General features: G+C 39.5%; 1 protein-coding gene and 1 long non-coding RNA gene across 4 annotated transcripts in view; one reads left to right on the top strand and one right to left on the bottom strand.

The window, feature by feature from the left end:
• The window catches only part of pcxb (pyruvate carboxylase b), a 300,915-nt gene that overhangs the window by 285,647 nt on the left and 4,549 nt on the right, over nucleotides 1–10,719 (top strand). For all 3 annotated transcript variants that reach the window (XM_067581000.1, XM_067580999.1, XM_067581001.1), the window contains exons 25-26: nucleotides 10,101–10,241; nucleotides 10,601–10,702. In XM_067581000.1, the coding sequence (XP_067437101.1) occupies nucleotides 10,101–10,241; nucleotides 10,601–10,702 (243 nt within the window). The remainder of the gene's footprint in view (nucleotides 1–10,100; nucleotides 10,242–10,600; nucleotides 10,703–10,719) is intronic.
• LOC137175250 (uncharacterized) overlaps nucleotides 1–10,719 on the bottom strand; it is a 67,668-nt gene that overhangs the window by 7,351 nt on the left and 49,598 nt on the right. Inside the window, exon 2 of the long non-coding RNA XR_010925590.1 lies at nucleotides 3,397–3,447. This is a non-coding gene — a long non-coding RNA (uncharacterized lncRNA). The remainder of the gene's footprint in view (nucleotides 1–3,396; nucleotides 3,448–10,719) is intronic.

Raw genomic sequence — 10,719 nt, forward strand, 5'->3', positions numbered from 1 at the left:
CTGTTTCTAACTTGGCATGGCAGTAGTTTGAAGCATTCATACAGGAGGTGAGACGGGTCAGAGATAATTGCTGTGATGTTTTTTTGACTGCAGCTCCGTTGTGACCTCAAAGTACTGTGTCGGTGTCTTTCTGAGAAACAGGCGGTAGCGTGCAGGGATTGGAAACCTGTCTTTGTACTGCAGGATGAGGGAGAATCAAAATACAAAGATATGAGACCTGATGTTGAAAGACTGAAATCAGCCAATGAGAAGCCGTGGAGGCGGTGATCTGGAAGTGTGTGAAAGAGATTTAGTTTTTTACATAATTAATTTCAAGCTTCTGAGTCCAAACAAAACTAATCATTAAGTATCCCTCTGGATTAACGATTGGCGTTAACTGCATAGGTCTAATTCTGGCAGCCAGCTGGCTAACAAGCTAGCTGTTTGTTTGGTATACATCTGCAGTAAATACCAGAATTTCCTGGTAAATTGAAGCGTTTAAGTAAAAAGTTTCAGTTTTACAAATTCCCTAAACTCATGTTATTTACTCCACTGGAAAACCTGCTTACCGTATTTTCTAGCTTTGAAAGCCCTGTGTTCATTGAATCTTTATTTTAAAAGGACGAACCCTTCAGTGTTCATGTTGAAGTGATGCATTTCTACTGCTGGTGTTACAGTTACATAAAATATTTTGGCTTTGTGGCAGAATTCAGTACGTGTCCACATAGACGCAATTTTGAGACCAGAGTTCAAACACAAAACCTCTTTCTCAAACAGTTGTTTCCAAGGTGTTTCTAAATCAGTGTTTGAAAGACACATTTTGTGAAGATCTGCACTCATGGACGACTGTCATGCTGAATCAGGGACAGTTGAGTCATCACTCTATTGTTGCCTAGCGTTTATATATTTTCAGTATTTTGTGTGTGTAGCTTAAGTCAAACGTGTCAATTAAGAGCATTTTTATGCATTAATGAAATTCACGTTAAAAACAAGAAAGGGAATCTACAATCCCATTGGCCACTTGCTACCTTTCACCATTTTTGTCCAGATACTGCATCATTTGTACTCCTCTTTCTACCAGTATTAGTTATAATTATAATCCCAGTAAAATCACATCATTCATTATAAATCATCTTTTCCCTCCACAATATTTCAATATTTTCTCTTGATTCTGTCATTACGAGACACACACACACACACAGATTTAACTGACAGTGATTCAGAGCGGCCAAAGGCAACCATGTTTAATTACTGCTTCATTTTACTGCAGCAAAATGCTTCCAGGCTGGTGTTAATTGATTTTTATATTACGAGGGACACGGGGAGCACCACTATTCTGCTGCTGTATTACTATCATCAAAGAATCAGAGGCTGTATTGATTGTGCTGATATACTATTGACCCTAACGACAGGCAGAGCTCCCTGCCCCCTTTGTTGTCAATCCACCCAAGGGTGTGCATCATTTAATACATTTCCATTAGCAGGGCTAACAGAGCAGGGATTTAGTAATCTGGCAGGAGACCCACAGCTGGACCACCAACCATGTAATTAGAATAAATCCTCAAAATATTACTATATGGGAGCTTCAGCAGTTTTTGAGTATTTATTTTGGTTTAAAGCTACAGTTTGGTGTGCTGTTCTTTTCAAATTTCTACATCATACTAAATGACCTGAATCAGTTATTCTTGATTTGAAGTCTAAACAATAGTCATCAACAAATATGGGTAAAACACCAACAAAACACTTGAAGAGTTGCAGCTGTAGAGCAGGAGAGACAGATTTGATTAGTTGATTGCAGTATTGGCTCTCCTTGCAGTGAAATTGATTTTCTCACTGTTCCTTCTTTAAAATCAAAAACCTCATACTTAACCTGCCTTAGCTTTCAGTGTTTTTTTTTTTCTCTCTCCAAGTGGAAAACTTGTCATTCAAGCATTTCCCAAATGCAAAGCAGATTTTTTTTCTCCCCCTCAGTACTTAACTTGCTACTGTTTATCTAATCTCCAATCCGTCAGAGCTCTTGTCATTTTTAGAACATTCAGACAGACATTCGCATTTGTTCTCAACATCAGTCATTTCCACAGAAACAAACTTCCCCCTGTTGTCATGACGATGGGTACTCCCATCGGATCAGGTCCGATTAGCAGAACCAGGCGAGAGATGGAATGAAAACATGTCAAAAAAGAGGCCTGTCACATGCAGCACGAGATTTGTTAGTTGTTTTCCTTCTTTTCACCATGAAGAATTTCTCGAGGGTTAAAACAAGCTCCTTTATTACAAACGATTGATCTCTTGCTACTGTTGTTTCTCATCCATTTCACTTTTACGTCACGTTCATGACAGAAGGCTCAGATCATGTGTACCACTTCATAATGTGGTGGATACATTTATTTACATAATTAATCACATTTATTTTTATTGTGGTTAATTTAATTCATTTAACAGTGTTTGCTTTCAGGCAAATTAGTTATTTGTATAACACTATACTGTGTGAATAACTGTGTATGACTATTTAAGAGAACAAAGAACATGTGGGGCACACTTTCACATCATGAAGTTGTAAAGTTTTAATGATAAATCACAACATTTCAGTTCTGAGACCTTCATTGGGTTCGATTTTATTTCAACTTTTATTTACATGATGAAGATCTGAGAATCAACTGCATGTTTAGAAATTGTGTAGAAATGTTGCTACAGTTTCTGGAAACTCATTGTTTCTTCCCACAATAAGAACACACAATCGGATGCATATTGTCAGGTCTTTTGTCTGTGTTTGATAGGTGAGGTTATCTCTGTTGAAATATTAATGACCTGGCAATCAAGCAACACCTTCAGAGATGTACTGAAAATGTTAAAACACAGATAAACATCACTGGGGAAAATGGACTTTCCTCATTTCCTGACAAGTTGACTTTTTGGAGACAGAAGGTGTCCACATGTGATATCCATGACAGTTTGATGTGAGGGTTAAATATGCTGGAGGCGAGTTGACTGTAGGCCCGGTGAATGACAGCTGCTGCAACCTCTGAGATAGTTTATCAGAAGAAAACAATTGTGTGGGTGTCGGAGAGTGTCAGCCTGTCTCAGGACTATCAGAAATGGAAATTATTAGGTGCTCATAAGAAGCAAATTTATTTTTGCACTCATGCGTGGTAACTTTTGCAATGCTGATTGCTTTGTAGAATTGCAGTAGTGTAGGCACTGTTAAGGCAGTGGAGTGCCCTGGGGAAAGTAAATAGCACTGAGCTACCAAAGCAATTTGGTGAATTTTTAAATTAGAAATGTTTTTAAGTCAAGGTGATAACACTCACTCCAGTATGCATACCCCACCTCAGTCATTGTCCTACTGTAGAAGGCACTGGCACACCTTTCTATGTTGAAGGTGTGTGTATGGATTTAGCAGGGCCCCAGTATACCCACCTTCTGGTCATATTTCCCCAGACTTCTCCTTTGCAATGTAGAAACATGTACCTGTAAAAACATAACATAGATTCAAATAAAATATCATGTAGATTAACAGTACAGAATAGTATGAATGCAACACATTGACTAGGACAAGAAGTAGTTATAGTAGATAGAACCTAAGAGATAAATCTGCTCTTTTCACTTATCTGCACTATAAAATGGATGATCATCATAACATGAGGCGAAAGAAAAGCCTTTTAGTTTGTGACTGTGAGCATTTGTTGGTGTTTGTGGTAAAACTGTCCATTACAGATGACTCCTGCCATACTTGCACAAACGTACTGTTAACTGTTTATTTGGAACAGAAGCTGTTTATGAGCTCTTGGCAGCTAGCTGTTGTAGTGAAGTGCACAGTGGAAATCTTGATCAAAATAGATTTAAGCACCGAATCTTTTTGAGCGCTGAGCTAGACCTGAAGCCCCCAGTTGTTGATGTTGTGGGGAGTAGATATGAAGGCTTTCACAGTAATCATTTGGTATTGTTTAGCACTTCATTTCAAGCCTTTGCAAATCCAGCACAAGAGCCTTATCAGCCAAAGAGTGAGCAGCGAGCCTAGAAGATGTCTGTTTGTGTCGTGAATGCGGTGGGAGCACTATAAATATTTTTTATTTCCATTTTTCTCTGTGTATTATATATCATGTTTTTATGTTAAGTGAAGATTCAGAGTTTCAGGCTTCTTACAACAATCATTTCAACCCTCTTGGAGACTCTTAAGTCCCATTGAGTTGAACAAAACCCATTTAGGTCCATGTCTATGAAAAACCATATGACCAAGCTGCATCTGAAGGATATTTAGAGTTTATACACAAATACACACATGGGTGACAACTCTGTCCATTGCTCGCATTCACCCACACATGCATACAGTACAGCACAAACAGAAAAAAAAAACATTGACCTATCTGGCATATGTTGATGATTCAGTATGGTATTAATCATGTTTGACAGAAATATAAACATAGATTTTAACAAACATGGACCTTGTCATACACACCCTGTCAGTTCTAATATACACGGACACCAACACATGAAGCTCTGCACACCACAGTAGTCTCATTACTCTGTTACAGGCAGCACAAGTCATTAATAAAGTCATAGCAAAGACATGATGTGAAGCATAATGTGAGACTCTCAGTCAGCGACACCAAGTAGTTGAACTTGACAGACAAAGCTCTGTGCTTGGGGGTATTCCCCAAATGAATCAGAGCAGCTTGTGAAGGATATATAGACGAAAAGCCAGAAAATACATCACTGAGATGTGGAACATGTAGGCACGTGCATAGATAGACCTCAAAGGAGGCTTGAGCACCTGCACATTTGACCTCCTAGAGAGAAAGTGCCCTTTTTTCCTGGAGTGTTTTTAAAATAAATATATAAATTTCCTGTGATTCCTGCTACATCCAGCCTGACACAACAATATACTCAGTACTTCATCTTGTTTCTGAGTGAAGCTGACAGAGTATTTATATCAGTATATGTTAGTATTAATAATTTATTTCTTCAAGGTAGTTATATGAAAGGGTTTGCATCTTTATCCCCTACAAGCTACAAGATAACATCAATATGACACTTAAGAAATACAATGAAATTAAACATATTTTCATGCCTTCTGTAACAAGCAGCCAATGAGGTGCGTTCAATGTTGGCTACGTTGATCTGAGTTTCTTGCGTCAATCTGACCTGCGTTAACTAGAGTCAGCAGTGATGTTGTCATTGCGTTTGTGTTGTCAGACATTAAAGGAACACCTAATGTATGATTATATGTACAGTAAGCAGACATATTTACTTTCTTATTTTATGTGTCATGTTTGCTCAACAGGTGAATATGTGTATCAGGACAGTAAACGCAGCTACATTTACATGAATGTTCAATGTTAACTGTTTAGTAAATGTCATTATATATTCAGGCAAATAGTTACGTTCAAGCACTTTTTTCAGTATTTTTGGAGGGAGGAAAGGGATGAAGGAATGTTAACTGTTAATAATACACTTTATCTAAAGCTTATATGTTGCTTTTTAGAATTGTGGCTTAAATGCATGATGTCTTCCAAGCCTCAGTATTATGATCTGATATGTTAATTAAACTCATTTATTGGGACATAGGAATAGTATCGTAGCCATACGATATCAGCATCTTCTTATTGCCCGTTATTACTGAAGCAATTATGCCTTCTATGGAGAGGTGGCTCTTGTAATATCACGCATTGACTACTGCAACTTACTTACACCTTACTGGCAAGCCTCCCCGCATGTACGTTCAAACCTCTGCCGATGATGCACGGCTGGTCTTCAACCAGCCCAAAACAACACATCACCCCGCTGTTGATATCCCTCCACCGGCTCTTGCTGGCACTGCTGCCCGCATCAAATTCAAAACCCTGACTCTCGCTTCCAAAACTAAAACAGCTGCCGCCTACCTGGACTCCCTCATTCAGGTCTACGCTCCCTCCAGGTCACTATGCTCTGCCTGGTATCACCATCACAACGGGGCCCCACAACAAGTCACTAGCCAGACTCTTCTCTTCTGTAGTTCCCCAGTGGTGGAACGAGTTACCAAACTCTGTTTGAGTCGCAGAGTCCCTCTCAATCTTTAAGAAAAGAGTAAAGACCCAGCTCTTACGCAAACACCTCTGTACTTGATAGACTAAAAAAAAAAAAAGAAAAAGAAATCTGCTTCTGTGCACTCTATGCATTTCTTCTGTTGGCACCTACATCATATTGGACTCGAACTAGCTTAATGGCACTTATACACATTGTTCTCTCCTGACTAGATCCTTGCTTGTGTTGTATCAGCTCTCAGATGTGTGTCACTTTGGATAAAAGCATCTGCTAAATGAAACAGTAAATTGTAAATTGGTGAGAGACAAATACGGAGGTGAGAGAGGCAGCCAGAGGAAGTGCATCTTTGTCAGCAGTTTTAAGCTGAGCTTCTGCAAGTGAGGTTGTCAGTCAGAGGGCTACAGTAGGTAAGAGTTGGGCTGGTTAACATGTGAAGAGAATTTACTGAAATACTCTGCATTTCTTTGCATGTATCATTATTTTACTGTCATGTAGCAGTTTTTGAACCAACATCAGTCATGTCCCTGGGAACATACATAATGCACGAGATGCCCTCTTGAATATGATAATAAGAAACCATTTGATGCAATTTTATTGACTTTGAATCTGTATATGTAGTTTATTTGAGAGTGTTGGGGGATTATTTTTTAAGTACTCTTTTTGACATCATAACTTTGACTTGATGTTTTGTAGATAAATGTAGATAAATGTTTCAGTACTTGTAGTCCGCCACTCTGCTGTGAGTATCTTACTGCAAATATTACATTACAGATCTGCTGTCGACTTTTTTCTGCCATGTTCAGTCGATTCAGTAAACACCTGAAGCTGTGTCCCAATACCATGCGACATATTAATTCCATGCAGGTTTCAACTTTGTAGTGTAAATGTCTTTATGCTTTTTTTTTTTATTTGATAGCAGACAGTAGAGATGACAGGAAATGAGGGGAGAGATGAGGATCCCCAGCAGACTCGAACTGGGGATGTTGCGGTTACAAGCACTTGAGTAGTCTGTTGATGGACACTGTTGTCCTGCAGTGATTACACAAAGGACATGGAGGAGCTACTCACAGCAGCAAACAAGATAATAGTCTACAGCCAAGCTAGCGGCTCTGTGAGGCTTTACTGTACACTACACAGCGGTGCTTCAAACACATCTTAGTTTATCAAACAACCTGAGTAGTCTTTGTGTCAGGTGTGTTGGTGGAGTAGCCACACCAACAATAAAGCTCCCTTAATTAAGTTTTAATAAAGTAATTAATTTTAAAGGCATTGAGCAAGTGAAGACAGTGTGCAGGTGTCATTTCTTTCTTTTAACACATCTTAGTTTAGCATGTTAGCATGCTATCATTTACTAATTAGCAATAAACTTGAAGTACAGCTGAGGATGATATGGTTTTTTGCAAGTATTTGGTCATAAATCAAAGTATTGGACAAATTAAAATTTTGATCAGATGATGGCACTCGAGGAAAAGTCAGGTGATTTGATGATCATCTGACTTTTCCTCGAGTGCCATGTACAAAAAATCTTACTTGTACCATTTTGTACTAACTGCAAAAACAGTATACTATGGGAATCGGTATATGGTACATAGTGTGTAAAATTAGTATGGAACTGGGACACAGCTTGTGTCTTTGAGTTTGTATATATTATGTTATCAGTCGCAGAGGACAGTGACTTTTCTTTTTTGTCTTTGTGTCTATATATTCTGAATTGTTTTGTATATTGCTGTTTGCTGAAAGAGAGAACACAAAAAATATGAAATTCCACTGGACTCAAATCTTAATAAATCCAAGTATTTTACTTGGAACTGGATCAATAATGCTGGATCAGCTACTTGAAGTAAACTGTAGAGAGAACTGGTGCAACCAGTAACAACCGTGTGTAGCAGGTACAGTAGCAGTACGCAGTAAGTGTGTGAGCTTGTCAGAATAATACAAGCAAGTATTAATGCATGTCTGATGTTTTAGATATCGACAAAGTGAACTGAAGTTGTCTACTTAGCTCTCTGTAAACTGGCGTGCATACACAAGGTAGCGAGACAAAATCATCTTCAAAAGGTTCACAAATCTTGTGCAACTCTTCAAAGAGGCACATACTGTATTTTTCATGGGAACTGTTGCGAGGAGACATAGTGGGGAAGGCAGTTTTGTTTTTTTGCAAAGAGCTGCCAAGAGCCCAACAAAACAGCACAAGAGGGAGTGAAGTTCAGCGTAATGGAGGGTGGAGAGAGAAAGATGGACGCTGAGAGAAACAGGGAGAGATGAAGATTGAGTGCCAGAAAGACAGCAAAAGCATGCAAGGTTTTGTTACCAGATACGGAGTGAGGAAAACAGATGAAGAGTCAGAGCACTCAGAGAAAGGAAGGCAGAATGAAATTGAGATCAATAGATACCTGCTGCAGCATGTATTTCTGTCTTCGCAGACTTAGTTTAGAATATCAATGAAGGGAGAGAGAAATATAAAGGATGAAAGGGGAAGGGTTGAGTAGAAGGGGTGGAAAGACACAGCAGAGGAAAGCCAGACAACAAATAAAAGAAAGAAGCTGATGAGGGAAATTAATACCTGCGCGACAAAGTGGCCACAGAAATAGGTAGCAACATAACAACACACAATGTAAAGCTGTGACACATGGGAGGACTGACAAAGAGAAAGATTGAAAGTCAGAGAGAGGAAGTTGGACAAATGGAAACTGAAAAAATGAGTTTCCGACCGGTGAGACGAGAGATTTGAGGAGAGGCGTGAGATAAATGAAGAAGTACAGTGGCCGGTGTCGAGGGAAAGACTAGCAAGACAGAACGCAGCAGTGACCAGAATTGATATGAGAAGCAGAGAAGCCTGTCTGCTGTAGATACAGCGAGAGAGAGAGAGTGATGTCTTTGTCTTAAAACAACACATTTACAGGTGGCCGGTAAAGTCTCAGAGTTTATAGTTATACTTAAAGCTGGGGGAAAAAAAATTATATCCTTCAGTCTGCCATTTTATGTATCTTTTCGCCTTCCCTGTCTCTCTCTTTATCTCTCAGATTGTCATTCTGTCTGTAACACTTCTCCATCTATTTGATGTGTGAATTGATATGTCTGGTGAAACACCCGTCTGGTAAACACACAGATAGAGATACAACATGTTTCTTGACTACTCAGAGATAAAGTGAAGCTGCAGGGTACCAACTACCACAACACAGCCTGAGTGCATGTTACAAGTCTTTACTGTATACAATTCTTGAGTTTGTATCTCTCTCCTCCACAGATATTACTCTTTTACAAGGGTAATTAGTCAATAATATGTCAAAATAAATAGCAAATGACCATTTAGCTGAACTTAGCAGAACCCAACCACTGTGATGTCATAAAATATCTTAATCAGTACAAATTAACTTTTTGAATTTTTATTTGATAAATGACTAAAACTAGATGTTTCAATATGTTCAATTCTTTTATAAGAGGAGCGTCAACTTTTTCCATTCAAACCCAGTTGTGGAAGAAGTATTCAGATCCTTGGCCTAACAGAATGTAGCAATACCACAGAAAAAATACTCCATTAGTAAAAATGTTGTAAAGTAAAAGTGAGTATTTACAGTTATTACATTCCACCACTGTTCAAAACATTAAAGTCATATTGAATAATTGCTGGTAAAAGCAGGCAGCGAGTCACTAACAATAAATTAAAAGGCAATAATAAAGTTGCTCATTAGTATAAATGATAAAATTCTCACAAACACACGATGCTTCATTGTTTGGTAATTTATTAAGCAGTTTAATTGAAGTGAGGCTAAATGATTCCCCTCTCATGAATTGGCAACCTCTCCATATTTCCTGCCCTCCACCAACAGCATGCTGGGAAACGCTCCAGCCTACCGTGAGGGTGAAGAGAAATAAAGTGGAGGAAACACTGTGCCTGTCTCACTCCACTAACTTCACGTTCTAATTTCACCAAGCTCCGCAGTCTATTTTTATTGCTTTAGCTGGACTTGTGAACTAGGCAGCCATGTATTAATTTCAATTTTCTTACCTAATCTCATTTCCTTCTCTGCCTCCTTTACTCACTCCCTCCTCTTCCGTTCTCTCTCTCTCCTTCCCTCCCTCTCCTTGTTTCCTCACAGGTGGAGCTGGAGAGGGGGAAGATCCTCCACATCAAGGCACTGGCACTGGGTGACCTGAACAAGGCCGGCCAGAGAGAGGTCTTCTTTGAACTGAACGGACAGCTGAGATCTGTGCTGGTTAAAGACACAGTCGCCATGAAGGTACACAGAAGGGCCTGATGGAGGGACGCAATGCAGACTGACAGAAGGAGGGAGGGATTGATGGATTTTGGGAGAGGGAGGGCGAGACTGTTGATGGAAGAAGAGAGGTAAAGGCTTGGTGGAACGGATGGATGACAGACAGATGGGATGGTAAACAATAAGTAGATGGACAGAGAGGGGGAGCAGGGAAGGTTCTTGAGAGAATTATATTTTTTAAACTTGACTGTGCACTTGGCAAATCTGGTTATTGTTATTCATAGAAACAAATGGTTGTGAGGATAGATGGAGGCTGAGCGGGGAGGAATGTTTCAGTAGGCGGTTGAATGACCATGTGACTGGATGTTTGTCCCTCTACCCAGGAAATGAAGTTCCACCCCAAGGCCCAGAAGTCCATCAAGGGTCAGGTGGGGGCACCCATGCCTGGAAAAGTCCTGGAGGTCAAAGTGGAAGTTGGATCCAAGGTCAGCTCACTCTTAAC

This window comes from Thunnus thynnus, chromosome 22 (assembly GCF_963924715.1).
Source record: "Thunnus thynnus chromosome 22, fThuThy2.1, whole genome shotgun sequence".
Taxonomy (NCBI): domain Eukaryota; kingdom Metazoa; phylum Chordata; class Actinopteri; order Scombriformes; family Scombridae; genus Thunnus; species Thunnus thynnus.